Consider the following 22383-nt stretch of genomic DNA (forward strand, 5'->3'; position numbering starts at 1 on the left):
ATACCACTACATTGGAACACCTAAGGTAAAGTGGTTCACTTAAAACCATATCATCTACCCAGAAGCCCGTAAACAGATAGTGATCGAAGAAGTCAACAAAATGTTGAAAGCCAATATTATTGAGCCTTATTCAAGTCCATGGTCCTCTCCTATCATGTTGGTCACTAAACCTGACCGTTCCTGGAGATTCTGCATAGACCTCCGTCAAGTTAACTCTATATCAGACTTCGATGCCTATACCATGCCATGCATTGATGATCTAATTGATAAACTGGGGACAGCCACCTTTCTATCTACCCTAGATTTGACCAAGGGGTACTGGCAAGTACGAGTATATGGGTCAGATAAGGAAAGAACAGCGTTCTCGACACCCCTAGGATTATTCCAGTTTAAAGTTCTTCCTTTCAGCCTACACAGTGCGCCAGCTACGTTCCAACGCCTTATGGATAACATCCTGAAACTCTATTCCGATTTCTGCAGAGCGTATGTTGACAATATCATCTATAGTAAGATCTGGGAGAGGACCATCTTTTCCATCTTTATATCATCATGAATGTCCTCAGAAACTCTGGCCTAACTACTAATCCAGCTAAATGCTGATTGGCCTAGTCAGCCGATAAATACCTTGGCTTCTTCGTAGGGAATGGAAATGTACATCCCCCAACATGAAAAGGTAAAAGCCGTCTTGGATACTCCAACTCCCAAGACCAAAAGAGATCTTAGGGCTGAGATCCTCTTAGTTGGCTCGCAAACCACACTAAAGAAATTGGACAAAGCAAATAAATCTTTTGCCATCAATGGCATCACCATCACAGTTTTGAGGGAGGTCCAGACTCTGGGAGGCTACCTAAACTGTACACTCTCACTCATGAGACAGATCAACACCATCGCTTCCTCAGCAGCCTACACCACCAAACTAATTAATGCCTGCAAACCCTTCCTTTCCACTGACAGCCACCTCACCATTGCCGGGGCCCTCATCAGCTTGAGCCTCGGCTATTGCAATGCTCTATATGCAGGCGCTTCCGGTCGCAACCTTAGTAAGTTACTCGGAATAACACTCTTAGGGCCGCTCTGAACATCCCCAAACGTGAACACAGCTCAGCTGTGAGGTGTGCGCATTGGCTGCCAATCAATTTCTGCATCCTTTTCAAATTATTAGCCCTCAAGCGTAAATGCCTTTCAAATTGAGGACCTATGTACGTGTCTCAGAAGTTGACAAAAGCGCAGACCTTACGGTCAACCCGCAAACCCTTATGAACCGTCTCATCACCCCAAGATTCAGGTGCCAGAGATCCGGGGGTCTAAGCTTCCCGGTCATTGCTTTAAAAAACTGCTACCACAACCGATTAGAGCTGAACAATCACACTGGACTTTCCACAAGCACCTAAAGACACTGTTATTCTTACAAGAGGTAACTAGGTGCCCCTCCTTTCCCAAGACTTTGGGCCTCATTACACGGTAGGCGGTGGACCAAGGTGCAATTAGCACCTTGGTCCATGCCGGTAAAATACTGGCACCGCCTTGGAGGAAACGGGAATTACCGCCCTATTCCAAGGTTGGCGGGGCGGTAATTCCCCCTTCCCCCATTGCCCTTCCCCATTCCCATTTTTGCCCCATAGGGCATAATGGGAATGGGGAAGGTGCCAATTACGGTACCGCAAATTGCGGTACTGTAATTAGCAACCTGGTTCCTTTGCGGGTTGGTTTTTAACGCCTGCTAAAAAGCAGGCGTTAAAGTACCAACCCGCAAAGGGACCTCGTAGTAAGGCGGTAAGGGTTAACGGTCACCGGTAATTACCGGTGACCGTTAACCCTTACCGCCTTCCGTGTAATGAGGCCCTATAGCTCCTGAGAACCGCTCTCACCAACCATCAAATTGACCTGGCCTACCTGACACTACACTGACACCCAAGCAACTATGCCTAAATGGCGCACCCTTGCTGCTCCCTTTTTGTACTCTGCTTACATGTATGCCTTTAACCAGCACCATGATTACCCTGGGCTTAGCGCGCTATCCAAATGAAACAAAACAAAATCTGAAATATGTGCAGGATAGAATAATGCACAGAAATTGCTGATCCCCTTGGGGATCTTTAATATTACTTTTGGTGATGCAATGTAGGTGAAAATATGGGCCTCATTACAACTGTGCCGGTCTGGTAAGAACGGTTCCGGTAAGCCTACCGGCATCGTTGTTACCGGACTGGCAAAGTACAAATCTGCGGGCAGGTGCCATACCGCCTGCCAGGGTCAGACCTGCCGGGTGGGACGATACCCACTTGCAGAGTACTCACGGGAGCGTGCCGGTGCTCCGTGTCCCCATTCCTATGGGACTCCATGAGAATGGGGACTAAAAGAATTACCGGCACCTGACCTCCCGGCCACCGGTTTTGGAATAGCTCGGTGGCACCGGGAAGTCAGGCACCGGTAATTCATTACGGGCCCGGCGGCTACCTGCCGGTTTTACCGGCACAGCTAATGGCGGATCCGTAATGAGGCCCACTGTGTTTTGTTGAGGATTAAGCCTTTTGGGGAGAAGTCTAGGAACTTTTCTGGTTTGTGTCTTTTCCTTTTGAATTACATAGAGGAGTAAGGGGAGTCTTGCTATGTGCACTGCTTTTGGCAAAGAGCATACTTTTCAGAGACTGAAAGATAAAGTTGCTACCCACCAACAATGCCTGGTTCATAGAAATGAGTTTGTTTATTTAGAGAATAGAGTGTATATGGGAGGAGTAAATACCTCTATCATTTCAAAGGCATTTGAAAAACCTTTTTTGGAAAGTACACATGAATTCTTTCTTCATTAACTCTATTGAACCTGGAAATGTTATGGTTGACTTAGCCCCGGTTACCCATAAACATAGCCCTATATGCTGAGTGCAGAAGGTTGATAGTGTCCAGTTCTCCTTTGCTGAGTAGAACCTGATCATTCCATATTCTGCATGTAATCTGTCATCTATGTAGAATGGATCTATGTCTGATACCTGGCATGCAGTTTCCAGGCTTGCAGTCCATCCCCGTTTTTCCCCTCATGTGCCCTATGTGAGCAATTTCTCAGTACACATTTATTCTCTTGCCGCTGCCTTGCCATCATTCTTATCACATCTTTACCTGATCGCCTACTGTTTTTCATTTGATTTTGGGAATATTAACTAATATCATTTTTGGGAATATTTGTTCTGAAAATTCCATGTGGTTAACATTTAATTGAGAAAAGTCCATCATTCCATGCAGAATATGTAAAAAGTCGGAACACTCAAATATTCTAAAATAATAAATTTAACATCATTGCATGTGATGCTGGCTTTTTTCATTCAGTGTCGCTCATTGAGTGTTCCTCCCTCTGTGTCTTGTTCTAATTTTATTGATCATTGTTTAGTTAGTAAATAAAGTTTATTCTGATTTTATCCATTAACACTAGATTATCAACACAACTAAAACGGAGCAAGACAAATACATACAATTCCCCCTTCGATACATCTTCATCTGGATGCTATCTTTGTATAGTGTGAAAAGTTTAGTATGACTACATTGACTTCATGCTATCTCTTCATAGGTCTTCTTCTGGGTGCTGCTCTAGCATAATAAAAATAAATTGTATAGTAAGTCGACATCATTACATGACATGGACATCATAGCATCCATGCATATCCTAATAATATCTTTAATAAAATGTGGCCTAAGCCAGTTATTCCTAAAATCAATATAAAATCTACAGATTATTAAAATGTGTATTAAATCTTTGCCTCTGCCAAGGCCACTTGGACATACCCTACCTGGGATCGACCAACTCATCTTGGCTCTTAAAGGAAGAATATTTAACCTGACCATTAATATTATCCTGCAGCATTCTGGATAATTTTATCTGTAAAGGTTGGTACCTTTGGATGCATGCAGGCGGGGGAGTCGTTTTAAAGAAGACAGCGCATGGATTCTGTCCTGGTTTCAGTGAATCTCTACTTCAGTGGCCCTTTGTTTGAGATTGAGAAGGGTTTTACACTGAGCCTTCAAATATTTTGGTCAGGGCTTTACCATACCCCAGCCCCCAACCTTTCATCAAAGTGATTCCACTGTTAAACCAGCTTGAAAGATCCTTAATAGGGAAACAGGTTAAACTTAATCTTTCGAAAAGAAAACTCCAAAAACCTCCTCTGGGCCTGGCAGATCATTTATTTTCAAATGTGTTTATTGGCATTTAACATTACATAGTCACACATGTCATTTTAAGTGTGCCATCAGTTGCAGAATCATCGGTATTTCATAATAAACAATAACATTTTTAAAAGTCAACATAATAACATTAACTGTCTCCTTGTCTCAACTTCATTACTCAGACTCTAGGTTCTCAGCAGGGTAGGGTGTTGGGATTGGAGGGATTCCTGAGTTCAGGGACTCCATTGGGTCTTTAGGGGTCTTCCTTATGGGGAGTTGTGTTCTTGCAGTTCTATGTAATCCAGACCATATTTGTTCATGGAGGTTTATCGTCTGAGGGGAAGAATACAGTTCTAGTTATCTCCTTCCATGTGTCCAGAGTTGTGCTTGACTCATCGGTTGACCTGTTAACACGGTCTTCCCATGCCCTTGTTTCTGCATTAACCCACCTTTCCAGTTCATTATACCATGCATTATTTCTAGGTCCCGCAGGCATTTTCCAGGACATGGCGATATGTCTTTTGGCCACTTTGCACATTAAGTCCATTAGTTTCACCCAGTGTTTAAGTTTAGCTGGTCTGGGGTATGTTCCCAGGAGGCATTCCTCGGGGAACCAGCTGTAGTTGGAGGTGCCCGCTTTTTCGTATGTCTGCTTGACTTTTGCCCATAGGAATTGTAAGATGTTGCATTCCCAAAACATGTGTATTAGGTCTGCCTTGTCCGCCTTGCACCATGGGCAGTTGGGACTTGCTTGTTTGTTGAATGTCATTAGCTTGTAAGGGGTCAGGTATGTCCGGTGCAGGATGTTTAGTTGTATAAAACGGAATCTATGGTTTCTGGACATGGCTTTGGGGAATGTTAGCGCCCTGTTCCATTCCCCTTGCGACATTTCTCGTCCTGTATCTGTCTCCCACTTGCTTTTCATGACCCCACTTTTGGGGTTGGGGTTGGGGTTGTCACTGAGGTAGCTATATATCTGGGAGACCAGTTGTTGTCCCTCACCTAAGTTGGATAGTTCTTCTCACCAAATGTCCCATTTATGTCGTGCTATTTCGCGTATCCACCAGTACCATAGAAATTGGCCAGCGGGTATCCTATCTTCCCTTTCCAGTGAGCTGAACTCCCTGAAGGAGCCCTCTTCGTATAGATCTCCCCATGTGTAAACCCCTTTTTTCTCCCGAACCCTGAGGTGTAGCAGATCCGTGTCTGTTTTGCACAGGTCCCAGATCATTGGTATTTCTGGGGAGTATGGGTGCTTTAGGTGGCTTATTGACTTCACTCTTTGCCATATTTGTCTTCCCAGGGTGGCTATGAAGGGTATGCGTCTCAGTAGGTGATGTGGCGCCCAGACAAGTTCTTTTAATTGCACCGGAAAGATCATGGACTGCAGCAGGGGAGTCTCGGATGTGGTCTCGTCGGCTAGCCATTTGGACACGAAGCTGAGTTGAGCAGCTAGGTAGTATTTTTCGAGATTCTGGAGTTGGATTCCGCCTTGGGCGTATTGTAGGACTAGAGTGGAGTGTGCTATTTTGTGCCTGCCATGCCCCCAGATAAATTTGCGAATTATCGACTCCAGTAGGCAGAAGAATGAATTATTGATATAATATTGCACGTTTTGGAATTTATACAGGAGTCTAGGGAGGACAATCATTTTGGTTATCGAAGCTCTCCCCATCACTGATAATGGAAGTTTTGCCTAGAAGGTCATTGATCTGCGCAATGTGGGTATTACTTCTTTTGTGTTGTGTTCATGCATCAGTTCCGGAGAGTGCATGACCTGGATTCCTAGGTAGCGGAACAACTAGTGTTGGGAGCTCCGTCGCGCTTTTGTCCTTAAGACCTGCTAGCGGGAATAAACAGGACTTTGCCTTGCTAAATTGTATGCCTGAGACTTTAGAGAAATTGTCAAGAACTTCTAGCATAGTTGGGACGTTAAGGTGCGGGTCCCTGACATACAGTAGGACATCGTCCGCGTAGAGTGAGACAATGTGATCTATCCCTCCTAGCCTTATCCCAGCATCGAAAAAAACATTCTGAAATAAATGGCAATGGGTTCGAAGCCTAGTATTTGGGCCTGGCAGATCATGCTTAGGATTCCCAATTCACACCTAAACACATCTCCCAGGGAGCTAAGTGGAAGCCCAGAGTCCTTCCGTAGAAACGAGTTCTGCATTGCCTCCAGACACCCACATGCTGTGGCCCCCGCAGATCTCACCACCATATAGCACAGCCGTCTGGACTTTGGTCTCCAAAGGAAGGAGACATTAGTCAATCATTTTGCCAGTAATAAAAGCGGAGTAGCCCTCTAAAGACATGGGCAGCTTGTTTGGCCACCATATTAATGTGGCTATGCCAGCTTCCTTTTTTCGGAAAAAGGTCAGGCCTAGATATGTATGGACACTGATAACCTCTAGGTTTTCATTATTGAAAAACCAGCTTGCTCTCACTCCTCCCTTGCCAAATACCAGAATCTCTGTCTTAGACAAATTTAGTTTCAGACCATAATCAATATAACAGAAGTTGGCCTAGCTTAAACTCTCTGCTGTAGCCCTCCAGGCGTGAGATCCATTAAATGGTGTCATCAGAATAGAGTGCTAGATTTGATAATTGTTTAGAATATTAATATTTGGCAACCAGCCAAATCACTCAATGCATTTATATGTTATTGTTGTTTTTGTAGGAAAATTATTTGTGTAAGCTTTTAGTTATGTTTTTGTCTTCTCACAGTGTGGCAACATGGCCAGAGAAGGTTTACGGGTTCTGGTTGTAGCCAAGAAGTCTTTAACCGAGGAACAGTACCAAGACTTTGAGGTACGATGTGTATACAACATGCATGTATTGATTTATTTGGCGTTTAGTATATACATAAAGTGGCAGTATATAAAATAATATATATTTTGACAATCATTTGCAAGGCTATTTGACTAGAACAACATGCTGATGAGAATTTGCATTAAAAAAGGTATAAATGACACAAGTAATTGTGTTAATATGTGTATTGTGCCATGTGAGTAAATGCAGTTTAGATGAGAATCTATATTGTGGAGTAAGAATTCTATAAATGGAGATTCTTACTTAAGCATTTATTAGCCAACAATTTGAGACATCCTCTACTGAGGACAGAACAAAACTAAAATAGCTCACTGTATGTGCATGAACCCACTCAGTAGGACCTTAATGAGGTTTTAGAATCCTGTGCCCTGTCAATCGTGGGTCCATTGCTCTGTCTGCCTAGAGAGGCAATAGTACTTCACTGTGATGACTGGAGGCAGGAACACATTATGTGGTTGCTATAGTTGCTGTTGATAATCTTGCTCCGAGAAGATTTGCCTGACATTTTTGTGCTGGACTAACCTAATGGGTGGGGTCAGAATTATATGGAAATTGATATTCTCCACTGGTAGAGAATGGTACCGAGAGCTGATTGGGAACCTCTTGAGTGGATAACAGCCCATAGAACAATCTATTAGTTGCTTTGTTTGATTCTCCCATGGTTGGGTATACAGTTGCCACTCAGCATCATATGTTTTTGACTAAGTCCCATTCCCGAGAGAAATAGAGATGTATATAATTCATTGAATTATGTGCAAAACCTTTACAGGGACATGCACATTCCATAATGAGAGGATAATATGTGAGAGAATATCTCCTTACTGGGTTCTAGATTACTGCAGCTGATGTTGACATTACTGCTGCAGCTTACCCCAAAAAATGTAAACCCGCTTGGCTATGATGACGTTAACATAAGTAATGTTCCATACAATACATGTTGAATGTCTTTTAGGTAAGGTATGTGCAGGCAAAGCTGAGTGTTCACGATCGTTCGCTCAAGGTGGCAGCAGTGATTGAAAGCTTGGAAATGGAGATGGAGTTGCTGTGTCTTACTGGAGTAGAAGACCAGCTGCAGGCAGATGTTAGACCAACACTTGAGACTTTGCGGAATGCTGGCATGAAGGTACAGTATTCGCTACTTGGTCTGTCAGGAATGGAATTCATTTTTTTGCAAGTGTATGTAGGCTTGCTTTTGCTGACTCCTAATTGCATTTTTGGTAGTCCTCTGTACGGAATGTATATATGCCAAAGCTTCCTTGGCGTCATTTGCCACTGCAGTCACTTGTTTTAATGTTTCTTTTACTTTAACCTTTTAATGTTGATATCACTGGTATATAATTATTTGAAGAGAGGTTCTTTCTGAGGAAACAACACCCCACTGAGATACAGATCCATGGTTATTTCTTATGCAAAAGAATGAGTTTGCTAGCATTGGATCTTTCATAGAGTCGCATGCTGTTTGAATTTTCGCCGTCGTTAGGCTGGGAATGCTCGGTAAGATTAAGGCAGTTTATCTAGATTTTTAAAACTGCTGTCACTTTAGTGCTCGGTTAGTCACTGTGGGTCATATTTCCCCACAGCCATTAGAGCGTTCTCCATTAGCTCTACTTCTTGAGGACATATTAAGATTTTTTACTGCATGTTCAGTGTTGGGAGTCCTCCAAACTGTTCATACTTTTGATGATTTGATTGTTATAGCTACATTTTCTTACTAATATTTCTACACTTTGAGAAGTTCCCTATGCCATAGCAGACCCCTAGAACATATACCTCCTCTTCAAAGAGGTCGAGGTCTCATGACGTTTCTTCCCGTGGGACGAGGGTTAAAAAAGGGCCATACTGCCCACGCCCCGACTGCCAAGACCTTGAAAACAGCATTGATCACATCAGTGACATAAGTCGTCTTGGTCTACGAAGCACCCAGTCCACGTCTTCTACTGGTCAACATGTCTCATTTGTGAATAGCACTCGTCAACACCTTCTGCTGCACCTTCAACAACACCCTCGTTGCAGCCTCATCTCCGGCCCCTTAGAAGGTCAACCCATGTGTCCCTTAGATGGCAATGTCCACAACACCAGCTGCGCCCACTCTGATGACGACCTCGATGATGCAAACGCCTCTATACACGGCTGCTACCATTACGCCCACCTCGCCCACAACCAATGTGCATGCCTCTTTGTCTGCAACTTCAAGAGGAGTATCTCGGGCTCCGGGTTCAGCAGCTGTGCTTTCAGTCTTAGTGAGGCCTACTCGTACATACCCGGTCTTTAAATGGGCTCCTTATGTCCCTCCTGCTCAATGGTTCCCCTTGAAGACCTATTGGAACATGTCGTTGTAGGTAATTTTCCTTCCATGTGGCAACCCCTAAACTTTTTGCTGTTGTTTTTCACCTTGTTCTTGACTTTGCCAGAGAAGTGCAGCCTTCTGCCGCACTCCTCTGGGCTTTCGCTCCTTTCTTACAGGGAAACTGACATGCCCTTAAGACAGTCAGTACCGGGGAACGCTGTTTCCCGTAGTTTCTTTTATCATGTTGCGGCTTTCGTGCAACATGACACAAGAGGGCACTGTAAGCTAAGTTACAGCTCTCTTGGTTTCTAGCCTTCTACAGGCCCTAGATACTCGTTTAGGATTGTATCTGATCGGTGCAAGTGATTCAGGGACGGGAATGGTGGCAGCGATCGTTTCTTGTGTTTTGAGCTCCTTTTGGCGTTCTAAGCGCGTTTCTCAGCTTAACCCAAAATGGTGGCCTGGCTCCCAAAATGGCCAGACCACGAGGCTCCTTTGTCCTGTCCGCTGACCATCTTGCTCCCTTCACCTTCCCCAGTTCGAGCCGACCCGGGGCCTTCCTTATTTGGGCATGTACTTTCCCGCGAAACACGGATGCTTTCGCGGGCTTCTACATGTCTTGTGTGTGCCTCCAGGATGTGGGCTGGGATGTCTGGTCCCAATACACATCCTGGGTGCCAGAGAGTCTAGAGTGGTGTGAATGCCTGGGACCACCGTGGTCCGTGATTGGTCCACGAATGGTGTGAGTGTTGATGAGCGGATCTCCCATTGGGTCCCCTCCGTTTTGGCGCGAAGGGAACCGTGGATAAGAGGGGGCTGGAAACACCACTACCATGTCGATCTCCTGAGTTCTCACAAACGAAGGAATACAGGAGCCAAGTATCCTGCAACCAAGAGGCTGGACCGAGGAATCGCTGGTGACCCGCTGAAGGACTTCTCCTCTGCACTGCTGTCGCCTTGTGAAACCCTTTTCACCTTTGATCGAACCAGAAGGCCTGTACTGGTACTTCGACCCTTGGAATAGCGGGAACAGCTATTCTCGGCATCTTCACCATCTCCTGCCAGTAAGCCTTCGGAAGCGTCTCTGGGCCATCCAGCTGACTGACCAGCTTACACGGGAGTCTTGCTCTGTAACCGCCGCCAGGTTGTGTAGTATTTCGAGTCCTTGTCACTCTCACACGCTTCGTACACTTGGCGTTCCCAGGTCTGAAGTGAGTAGTGTACATTTGGCTCAGATACACACAGCCGCTTCGTTGCCCTGCTGTGGTAACAAACTGTGCGGGTTTCTTCGATTGGGACGTCTTTTTACTCAACACGACGACGAGGCGTTCCCTGCTCTTCTGAACCTGCCAGCTGCTGAAACTGACGCGGAGAAGCCTGGGTCTGCTTGCATCGGTGACCTGTGAGTAGCATAGCTAGGATCTGGTCGCCCTCCTGCAGGAGCCCATTGCTTTTCCCCGCTGTGTCAAACAGCACCCTTTTCCGTACTCGCGCTCTGCTTCTGCCCACTGTGGAGGCTGCGCTTGAGTCGCGGAACTTGTTGTTCTTCTTTTGTGCACTAAACTGAACTGCCTGATTTCCCTCGAAGAGCTTCTCCTTTTGCCCGTTGGCACCAGCGCGTGCAGGTACTTTTGAGCACAAGGCTCTACTCTTCGCAGGGCTCGGACTTCCATCTAGTTAGGTGCCTCTGAAGGCAAACTGGGTCTAAGCATTATTTCGCACTGCCTGTTTTCCCTCCCTTTTAGGTGGACTACACATTTCGTGCATATAACGCTTGAGACTTGTTGTATTTGTATATATATTGTGTTGATATGGTATGTGTTGGTTTACTATCGTTATATTGTGATTTTCTCGCTACGGTCATTGTTTTAAAGGCCTTGGAATAAATGTGTATATATTTTTAATATAACAACTGTTTGGAGTAGTTTGTAAGTGATCTTGCTTTGTGTGCTCATTGCGGGCTTTCAGTCACCCTCACGCCTCTTGAGACCTAGTCTTGACCGCCGCGATCGCTACCTTGATTGGTCTGGCTCGCCCAGAGGTTACCCTGTTCCAAGTAATTAGGTTGGCCTTCTGAACTTCTGCGCCACCAGGACAGAGTTCAGAAATCCGTCTTAACAAATTGGTGTACAGCGGTGGGATACGACTGAAGGTATCCAGTTTTGCGCACGAACTAAGGCATTTCAGGTTATTCCAACCAGGACACGTAGTGAATTGTTGTAGTATAACTTTAAAAAGGCCATAGTCCTATCTAACAATATGGAAACAAATACCTTGTTAACTTTAAATGCTTCCAAATCAGAAACATTGAAAAAGATGTGTGCGGAGAGAGGTGTTTCCTCTCAAGGCACGAAATTGGAAATGATCCAAAGAATCGTGGCGTGGCAAGAAGCGCAGCTTGACGCTATAACTTCTGAGGACAGTGCGGAAGGAGATGGGGCTGCTCTCACTGGTAGAACCGATGGTTCTGCAGCTGCACTGATCCATCGCGACCACGAGGACAGGGAGGACGAGATGTCTAATGTTTCCTCTGCCAGTGCTGATGGGGAGGCTATGCTTGAATTCAAGAAGCAAGAGCTGCGGTTTAGGCAGCAGGAGCTTGAATTCAGCATAGCCAAACTAAAAATCGAACAGGCAGAAAAACAAAAAGACAGGGATCACCAGTTGGAACTGGCCAAGCTTCAGGTTGCAAATGGGTCCAAGGGTCCTGGACATGGGTCTGGGGCCTCCTCTCATCCACGGTTTCCGAAAGATCTGCTCAGTGTGTATGAGGAAAGGAATGACATTATGGACTGGCTGAATGCGTTTGAGTATGCATGCGAAGTTCAACAAGTTGACAATGCTGATAAGATTGCCTGGTTACTCAGCAGACTGCTCCATTCTGGCTGTAGTGCCATTCTGGAAATGTCGAAGGCTGAGCGAGCTGATTTCGCAATGTTAAAGCAAACTCTCATTTTAAAGTTTGGGAAGACTCCGGCCCAATATTTGAAACGTTTCAGAGTATAAGAAAAAGGAAGGTGGTACTTGGGTATCTTATGTCACTGAGTCCTTGAAAAACTTAACTGGCTGGGTCGAAGGTTATAAGGTTTCTACCTTCGAAGGCATGATAAATCTTGTCATGCTGGAACACATTTTTGCTTCTTCTTCCCCGGAGCTTAAGCAGCATTTGGCCGATTCGAAGGAGATAGATCCTAAGAAGCTGGCCATTGCAGCCGACTTATGGGTGTCACATCGAGTGTCCCATAAGGACAAAACTCATCCTGGTAAGCAGGAGGAAGGGAAAAAGTCCAAAGATAAGGAGGGTGGAGAATCTGATAAATCTTCTTCTCATAAGGGCCACAAAAAGAAAAATAAGGGTAAGACACAAGAGAACTCACAGGGTAGTGGAGGTCAGCCTCCGAAACAGAACTCTGGTTACAATAAGCCTCCCTATGTAAACAGACCCAATGGATCTTGTTTTGCTTGTGGAGCAACTGACCACGTGAAGGGGGATCCCCGGTGTAAGGTTAGACCTTTGGGGGTCCACTCCGCTAATCTGGCCTTCTCCTCCTACGAGGAAGAAGAGATTACAGGAGCATCCTTCTCCTCAGACTCATTTCCCAGCGGGATAGAGGCTGAGGTAGTTTTAGTGTCCCTGGGTTCCTGGGAGCCTAAAGTCGCAGAGGCTTATGCTAGGATTCCGGATAATACCAAGCACTACTTTAAAGACAGTGTGCTGATCAATGGAGTACATACTCCAGCTCTTAGGGATAGTGGGTGCAGTCGGACTGTAGTGGATTCTACCTTGGTAGACTCAGAGGAAGTTGCCAGAGCTACTCTGATGCCCACTAAGTTGGCTGACGGCCCACTCCGTATGTTCCCAGTAATACCTGTAAATCTTACTTTAAATGGTACAGCAGTCAGGATTCCAGTGAGCATTCAGAGAAACGTCCCGGGAAAGGTCTTGTTAGGTAATGATCTCAGAGCTTTAGGGCTCGTAGGAGAGACTGCCGAAAGACCCTACACCCGGTCTCAAGCACGGGCAGCTTTGGCCAAGACCAATACGCTGCCCCAGGCGAAGGGGAAACCCAAGGCGGAAGGAGTCGACAAGTCAAGACGAGGGAAAGAGAATATTCCCCCGAGCTCGCCTACCACTGCGGTGGAGGAAGTTGGTCAATCGCCCGGGCCTGACGAGGAGGTGGCGATGCCTGAAGTATTTGACCCCAACGATCATCCTGAACTAAAAGGCTTGTTAGTTGAAGGAGGTCCTGATAGGGACGAATTCAGTAAAGGCCAACGTGAGTGCCCATCTCTGGAAGGCCTAAGGAGACAGGCCTGCTCCCAGCTTGAGGGTGAACCTCCTGGGACGCATAGGATTTATTGGGACGGTGGACTCCTGTATAGTGAGCCCACAGAGTCTACAGAAGGAGACCACAGGAGGTTGGTGGTTCCCCTTGCTGTTAGGCCCTTCCTCCTGCAGTTGGCCCATGAAGTTCCCCTTGCTGGTCACCTTGGTATGAAGAGGACCAAGCAAAGTTTATCCATGCACTTCTACTGGCCCAAGATGGGGTTGCAAGTAGAAAGTCACTGCAGGAGTTGTGCCTCCTGCCAGTTGTCTGGTAAGGTTGGCGCGACAATCCAAGCTCCGTTGGTACCGCTCCCAGTTGTGGGGGTACCATTTGAAAGGGTAGGGGTCGACATCGTTGGTCCCCTTGACCCGCAAACATCCTCGGGCAATAGGTTTATCCTGGTGCTGGTCGACCATGCAACCAGATATTCTGAGGCCATCCCATTGAAAACTGTAACTGCCAAGTCAGTTGCAAAAGCTTTACTTGGCATATTTACTAGGGTTGGCTTCCCTAAAGAAGTTGTGTCGGATCGTGGCAGCAACTTTATGTCGAAGTATATGCAGGCTATGTGGAAAGAATGTGGGGTCACCTACAAGTTCTCTTCTGCATACCACCCCCAGACCAATGGTCTGGTGGAACGTTTCAACAGAACGTTAAAGAGCATGATTGGGGCTCTGGAGGAACCTCAGAGAAGAAAATGGGATCTTCTTTTACCATGCTTACTGTTTGCCTACCGAGAGGTACCACAGGAGGGTGTTGGCTTCAGCCCCTTCGAACTTCTGTTCGGTCATCCCGTACGGGGACCCTTAGCCATCGTCAAAGAGGGATGGGAGATGCCCACTCCCCCTGTTACTACCAACGTAGTTGATTATGTGCTAGGGCTCAGAAAACGGATGGTACTTCTGATGGGCTTGGCTAGTGATAAATTGAAGGCAGGAAAGGCGCTGGTGAAACATTGGTACGACCAGAAAGCTTCCCTCATCAACTTTAGACCTGGTCAGCAAGTCCTGATCATGAATCCCATAAGGCCTCGAGCTTTACAGGACAAATGGTCAGGCCCTTACACAGTGGTGGAGCCCCTGGGTGAGGTTAACTATTTAGTGGACCTTGGAAGGCCTGGACAGGCTCCAAAAGTGTTTCACGTGAATAGGCTGAAGGGTTTCGTCCCAAGAGTCGAAATCGCAGCACTGCTACTGGCTTCAGATGTTGAGGAAGAGGAGTCTGAACCTCTCCCCGACCTGTTCCAAAGCGGTCCTTCAGATAGCTCCTTTGAGGGTGTCCGAGTGGCCCCTCACCTGACTTCTGATCAGCAGGCTGAGGTGAAAAGTTTGCTTAGGCAGTTTTCCCCCCTGTTTTCACAGTCGCCTGGTTTGACACCTTGGTGCAAACATAACATTGACACAGGAGACAGTGTACCTACCAAAAGTAGGGGATACAGGATGTCAGACAAAGTACGGTCTTATATTAAGACCGAGGTCAACAAGATGTTAGACCTTGGGGTGATTGAACCCTCTGGTAGTCCTTGGTCCAGCCCTGTGGTTTTGGTTCCAAAGGCAGGCACTTCTGAATTGAGGTTCTGCGTGGATTACAGGGCTCTGAATGCTGTCACCAAGACAGATGCACACCCCTTGCCTCGAACAGATGAGCTGGTGGATACTTTGGGTGCCTCCAAGTACCTCAGCACGTTTGACCTCACTGCTGGCTATTGGCAAATAGCTTTAGCAGAACATGCCAAGGAGAAGCCAGCATTTTCTACTCCAGACGGCCTTTACCAATTCCGGGTAATGCCGTTCGGGTTGAAGAATGCACCTGCCACTTTCCAGAGGCTTGTGAATCATGTTTTGAATGGGTTGGACGAATTCTGTCTTGCATATCTGGACGATATAGCAGTTTTCAGTGCCACCTGGGAAGACCATGTGAAACACCTCGGGATTGTGCTGCAGGCTCTTCAGAAAGCACACCTGACCATAAAGGCTAGTAAATGCCAGATTGGACAAGGCTCAGTGGTTTACCTTGGACATGAAGTAGGTGGAGGGAGGATACAGCCTCTTCCCAGTAAAGTACAAGCAGTATAAGACTGGCCTACCCCCACTACGCAAACTCAAGTGAGAGCCTTCTGAGGACTCACGGGGTTTTACCGCAATTTTGTGGCAGACTATGACACCATAGCTGCCCCTCTGACTGCCCTCACAACTCCGAAGAAACCCAAGAAGGTAACTTGGACCGACGAGTGTGAGAAGGCCTTCAATGGCTTAAAAGACTCCTTGTGCCAGGCCCCTGTCCTCAGGGCCCCTGATTATCAAAGACCTTTTATTGTGCAGACGGACGCCTCTGACACTGGGATAGGAGCTGTACTATCACAAGTAGATGAGAAGGGTAAGGAACACCCTATTGGTTTTATTAGCCGCCAGCTTAAGGACAGAGAGCTCAGATGGTCCACAGTAGAGAAAATGTTTCTCTGTTGTGTGGCCCCTAAGGAAGCTGAGGCCCTACCTCTATGGGACCCACTTCACTGTGCAAACTGACCATAAGCCCTTAAAGTGGCTAATGAACATGAAGGGGGAGAATCCAAAGTTGCTTAGGTGGTCCATAAGTCTACAAGGCTTCGACTGCACTATTGATCATAGGCCAGGTGTCCAACCTAGCAATGCTGATGGGTTGTCCAGAATGTTTAACCGACCTGAACAAGAGACTAATCCAGGGGTGGATTAGTTCCCCCTGTCCATAGTCTGGGAGGGGCGAGTGTTAGGAAAGATTTCGTAATTGTAGGTAATTTTCCTTCCAGGTGGCAACCCCTAACCTTTTTGCTGTTTTTCACCTTGTTCTTGACTTTGCCAGAGAAGTGCAGCCTTCTGCCGCACTCCTCTGGGCTTTCACTCCTTTCTTACGGGGAAACTGACATGCCCTTAAAACAGTCAGTACCGGGGAACGCTGTTTCCCGTAGTTTCTTTTATCATGTTGCGGCTTTCGTGCAACATGACACAAGAGGGCACTGTAAGCTAAGTTACAGCTCTCTTGGGTCTCTAGCCTTCTACAGGCCCTAGATACTCGTTTAGGATTGTATCTGATCGGTGCAAGTGATTCAGGGACGGGAATGGTGGCAGCGATCGTTTCTTGTGTTTTGAGCTCCTTTTGGCGTTCTAAGCGCGTTTCTCGCGCTTAACCCAAAATGGTGGCCTGGCTCCCAAAATGGCCAGACCACGAGGCTCCTTTGTCCTGTCCGCTGACCGTCTTGCTCCCTTCACCTTCCCCAGGTCGAGCCGACCCGGGGCCTTCCTTATTTGGGCATGTACTTTCCCACGAAACACGGATGCTTTCGCGGGCTTCTACATGTCTTGTGTGTGCCTCCAGGATGTGGGCTGGGATGTCTGGTCCCAATACACATCCTGGGTGCCAGAGAGTCTAGGGTGGTGTGAATGCCTGGGACCACCGTGGTCCGTGATTGGTCCACGAATGGTGTGAGTGTTGATGAGCGGATCTCCCATTGGGTCCCCTCCGTTTTGGCGCGAAGGGAACCGTGGATAAGAGGGGGCTGGAAACACCACTACCATGTCGATCTCCTGAGTTCTCACGAACGAAGGAATACAGGAGCCAAGTATCCTGCAACCAAGACGCTGGACCGAGGAATCGCTGGTGACCCGCTGAAGGACTTCTCCTCTGCACTGCTGTCGCCTTGTGAAACCCTTTTCACCTTTGATCGAACCAGAAGGCCTGTACTGGTACTTCGACCCTTGGAATAGCGGGAACAGCTATTCTCGGCATCTTCACCATCTCCTGCCAGTAAGCCTTCGGAAGCATCTCTGGGCCATCCAGCTGACTGACCAGCTTACACGGGAGTCTTGCTCTGTAACCGCCGCCAGGTTGTGTAGTATTTCGAGTCCTTGTCACTCTCACACGCTTCGTACACTTGGCGTTCCCAGGTCTGAAGTGAGTAGTGTACATTTGGCTCAGATACACACAGCCGCTCCGTTGCCCTGCTCTGGTAACAAACTGTGCAGGTTTCTTCGATTGGGACGTCTTTTTACTCAACACGACGACGAGGCGTTACCTGCTCTTCTGAACCTGCCAGCTGCTGAAACTGACACGGAGAAGCCTGGGTCTGCTTGCATCGGGGACCGGTGAGTAGCATAGCTAGGATCTGGTCGCCCTCCTGCAGGAGCCCATTGCTTTTCCCCGCTGTGCCAAACAGCACCCTTTTCCGTACTCGCGCTCTGCTTCTGCCCACTGTGGAGGCTGCGCTTGAGTCGCGGAACTTGTTCTTCTTCTTTTGTGCACTAAACTGAACTGCCTGATTTCCCTCGAAGAGCTTCTCCTTTTGCCCGTTGGCACCAGCGCGTGCAGGTACTTTTGAGCACAAGGCTCCTCTCTTCGCAGGGCTCGGACTTCCATCTAGTTAGGTGCCTCTGAGGGCGATCTGGGTCTAAGCATTATTTCGCACTGCCTGTTTTCCCTCCCTTTTAGGTGGACTACACATTTCGTGCATATAACGCTTGAGACTTGTTGTATTTGTATATATATTGTGTTGGTATGGTATGTGTTGGTTTACTATCGTTATATTGTGATTTTCTCGCTACGGTCATTGTTTTAAAGGCCTTGGAATAAATGTGTATATATTTTTAATATAACAACGGTTTGGAGTAGTTTGTAAGTGATCTTGCTTTGTGTGCTCATTGCGGGCTTTCAGTCACCCTCACCCCTCTTGAGACCTAGTCTTGACCGCCGCGATCGCTACCTTGATTGGTCTGGCTCGTCCAGAGGTTACCCTGTTCCAAGTAATTAGGTTGGCCTTCTGAACTTCTGCGCCACCAGGACAGAGTTCAGAAATCCGTCTTAACACAGACTTTGAAGGTCCTGAAGGTGTGCTTTTGGACGACGATTAGATGAAGATTCCACTAGTTAATCCAGCTGTCATTCGGTCAGCCATGCTGCCCCACGTGCACTTCCTGCACACGCCGGGCCACCTCCAAAGCAGGCTCCTTTAAAACCAGAGTATTGTGATCTGTCCATGGGTAATTGGTCTGCACTTAAGTCTGAACTGGTCTCGGAGTTGCAACATGGACTGCCTGCTCCATCTCTTCCTCCTCATCAGAGTCTTCCTGCTGGTCCATTACATGCACCTCCGCCTCAGATTGGACACCCACCACGCATCCCCATGCCTGCTCTTCTGCCTCCCACTAATATAACAGGTGCCAAATCTTAGGATGACCTCTCTCAAGGTGATGTTTCTACTTACACAAATACCACTGATGAATTTGATGTTGTACCAGGGGATGGTGCATTGGAGGGCCCTCCATTCAAAGATTATCTACCTGATGAGATTGGTGCCTTCCACACCCTCATGTCTGGGGCTCCTAAATTATTTGACCTGATACCGGAGAGTAAAAAGAAGGATGGTTTTCTTATATCGGCACAGAAAGCACACTTGAAAATCTGTGTTTGCCATACCTGGGCTCGAGGACATTTGGGAAGATAGTCTCTTGACCTTGAAAAATCCTTTCTCTGCCCCTCCCAAGAAGGACTGGTTTGGAAAAAGTATAAGGCCCCTGCCCTCACATAGCAGCCCCCGGTCCAGGATCCAGGTAGTGGCTGCCGTCCCCTGGTCACATGGGGAAAGTTTACCTCTGCAAAAAGGAGTGATGATACCATTGGATTCATCACTATTCTTAACAAATAAGTACATGCCACTTTCCTGCAAAAAGAAAATAACATGCATGCATGTATCTCACTATAGTAGACATCCATATTCCACAAACATCCATTCCTATAAAATCAAATTTGAATAGCTATTCTTATACAGCAATATGCAATGAACATTCAAATATCACTTCCTGTCGGATTCTCATTTTTTGAATATTTCTTCAGCAATCGGCAGTAAATAATGCACTTTTATTCTATGACACAATTGGCAAATATTGATGTTGGGTCCCAGTTCCGGGTACCAGAAACTGGACCAGGATCCCTTGAGAAGGTAATACATTCCTTCCATCCTCATGTTGCAGGAGGCTGAACCACTCACTACACCACAGACGTAGTTGAAAGGTCAGGAGTAATACCACTGTGCGCTTTCTAGCTGCAAGGAAGATACAGAAAGGTGAACGCGTTGAGGACCAGTATTTAATTGCCTGTGTAGTGCTACACTCTTGGATACATTACCTGTAGGTTAATTGAGCAAAATGGTTGCACAAGGGCATAGAGAAGAGTGGGGCTACGCCAGGAGACGCCCAGTGTGAAGTGGCCGACTCTCACAAAATCATGATCAAAACCGTTTGTAGAACGCATCCAGTAATCCAGCAGTTTAGGTTATCAAGCTAAAATCCATAATCCACAAGTCAATCCAAAAAGGACAGCCCGAGTTATGATGCATAGTATAAATCCAGTACTTACAAAGTCCAGAATCCCAAATCTGTCCAACAGAAATCCCGAGTTCAATCCTAATCACCAGACAAAAAGAGGTGAAGCAGCAGTTCCAAACAGATTTAGTCCTGTAATGGAAGTAAGGAGAGGAACAATCAAAGGCGGAGCGGAGGAAGAAGGAACCTGAAGAAGAGCAGGTGGCTCTAGGAAGCAAAGGACACAGAGCTGGCAAATCAGAAATCCATCGAGAGGCGAGACCGGGGCATGGGCTCTCTGTATCTAGTTCCTGGATGTGATGTCGGTATTGCGCCTAGCGGGATCTCATCCAGTAGTGCCAGGGATGTCAGAGGTTATACAGGCCGATTCATGGAATTAATGTGCGCTGAAAATCTTTGTGCAAGTGTGTGAAAGCGTGCGAATCGCAGTGCAAGTGCGAAAATCACAGGGAAAGCTGCGCACATCGATTCATGGAAGTCCGTGTGCGTGTAAATCCATGGATGTGCGCTAAAATCCTGCATGGCGCACACGGCATCAAACAGCGTGCGCTACGCGCACAGCGAAAGCGCACATAGCGCGGCGCACACAACAAAAGTAGGAGGAACATGGGGCGTAACATGCGAAATGGGGAACAACGCGTGAAAATGTGGGCGTTATGGGGGAAGTACAGGAGGCAAAAGCGCGAAACGCCCACACGCGCGCCTACAACACCTATTCGTGGAATCGAACAGGGCTAACGCGTGCGCCAAAAAAAGACATGCTAATCCGGAAACATGTACGCCAGCAGGAAGCAGGCGTACGTGGACCCGCGCAGCATAAAAGTGCGCGCAAACAACAAACAAGCTCAGACGCTACGATGAATATACCGTTCCTCGCAGCAGTGGTCGTGGGATACCGCAGGAGGAGGAGGAGGAGGATAGTCAGGGCCAGAATTTTTACACCTAGGACCAGCCTTTTTGGGATGCCTGATGACCAGGTGTATGGGAGGTACAGGTTTCCACCTCACATAATACTCGACCTGGTGAGTGAGTGGGAGGATGACCTCACATCACCCACCCTGTGCTCCCAAGCACTGAGCCCCTTGGAAAAGGTGCTCAATGTACTGCACTTCTTGGCCACTGGTTCATTTCATCGGACAAGTGCCATAGTGGGGGGGTGTCACAGGCCACGCAGTTACGCTGCGTGCACCAGGTGTTGGCCATCATGACTGCACGCCCATCAGTCCGCAGGCACATATACCTAATGTGGCGCTAATTGCCTACTGTGGTCAGAAGGGATACTGTCATTCCCAAATCCAGGGCCGGTTAATGTTTTGGAGGAAGCACATGGGTGACCCATACCACTCAGGAGTACACACCCTCACCTGGCACTCATTCAGAACCCGTCACCCAAGCAACATACACATGGATTACACACACATGCATGGACACTCAACAGACAATGCGTCGTAATCTGGTAGGTCTCCCAAGCCTTGGATCTGTTCCCCTGTGACGAAGGTTCCAGGATTTTTACAGGGTGGCACACTTCCCCAAAGTGCTAGGTGCCATTGATTGCACCCATGTGGCTCTACGTCCTCCCAGGGAAACTGAGCACATCTATAGTAACCGCAAGCACTGGCATTCCATCAACATGCAGGTAATATGTGATGCCAAGGGAATCATCACCTCAGTATATGCCAACTATCCAGGGTCCACCCATGACAGTTTCATTTACAGAATGTCAACCCTAAACCGGGACCTAGAAGCTGGGCGGCATGGAGATACATGGCTGCTTGGTGAGTATAAATGCCACTGCACATGCATGCATGCCAGATACTGAGTAATGTCACAACCCCACTAATCATACCCATCATCACCTCCCCAGGGGACAGTGCCTACCCTCTGAGCACCCACATGATGACGCCAATTCGGAACCCCACCGCACCACCCGAGGTAAGATACAACACAGCCCATATTGCAACCCGGGGCATAGTGGAGCGCACATTTAGAGTGCTCAAGTCACGCTTTTGTTCCCTTGACCGCTCTGGTGGGCAGCTGCTATACGCTCCCCCAGTAGTGTGCAGGATCATAGTGGCAGCATGTGTCCTGCACAATGTTGCAACACGCCGGGGCCTGCCGGTGGACATGGTGGTGCCCCCACATCCACATGCACGGCTGCTGCGCATGGGAGGGGAAAGGGCACGGGGTGAGGCAGCCCGTACGCAGCTGGTGGCTAATTACGTCACCTAAAATCACACCCCTGTGGAGTGCACACAGCCCTGGCACATACCAGCTGACAATCAATGATGATGACATAAGGGACAGTCAACTGTCACAACCATACCAGCCTGAGATTGGTCACCTGGAAGTGTCACATTGTGTGCATCCCTACCTACCGAAAGACAACCAATGCTGTGTCACAAAAAGAGACACATTTATGCAGCATGATTGA

General features: G+C 47.4%; 1 protein-coding gene across 1 annotated transcript in view; it reads left to right on the forward strand.

The window, feature by feature from the left end:
• Positions 1-22383, forward strand: part of ATP9A (ATPase phospholipid transporting 9A (putative)) — a 1385006-nt gene that overhangs the window by 948128 nt on the left and 414495 nt on the right. The window contains exons 17-18 of the mRNA XM_069651153.1: positions 6883-6966; positions 7940-8110. Coding sequence (XP_069507254.1) covers positions 6883-6966; positions 7940-8110 — 255 coding nt within the window. The remainder of the gene's footprint in view (positions 1-6882; positions 6967-7939; positions 8111-22383) is intronic.

The sequence above is a fragment of the Ambystoma mexicanum genome, chromosome 3p (assembly GCF_040938575.1).
Source record: "Ambystoma mexicanum isolate Mex_15411 chromosome 3p, UKY_AmexF1_1, whole genome shotgun sequence".
Classification (NCBI taxonomy): Eukaryota; Metazoa; Chordata; class Amphibia; order Caudata; family Ambystomatidae; genus Ambystoma; species Ambystoma mexicanum.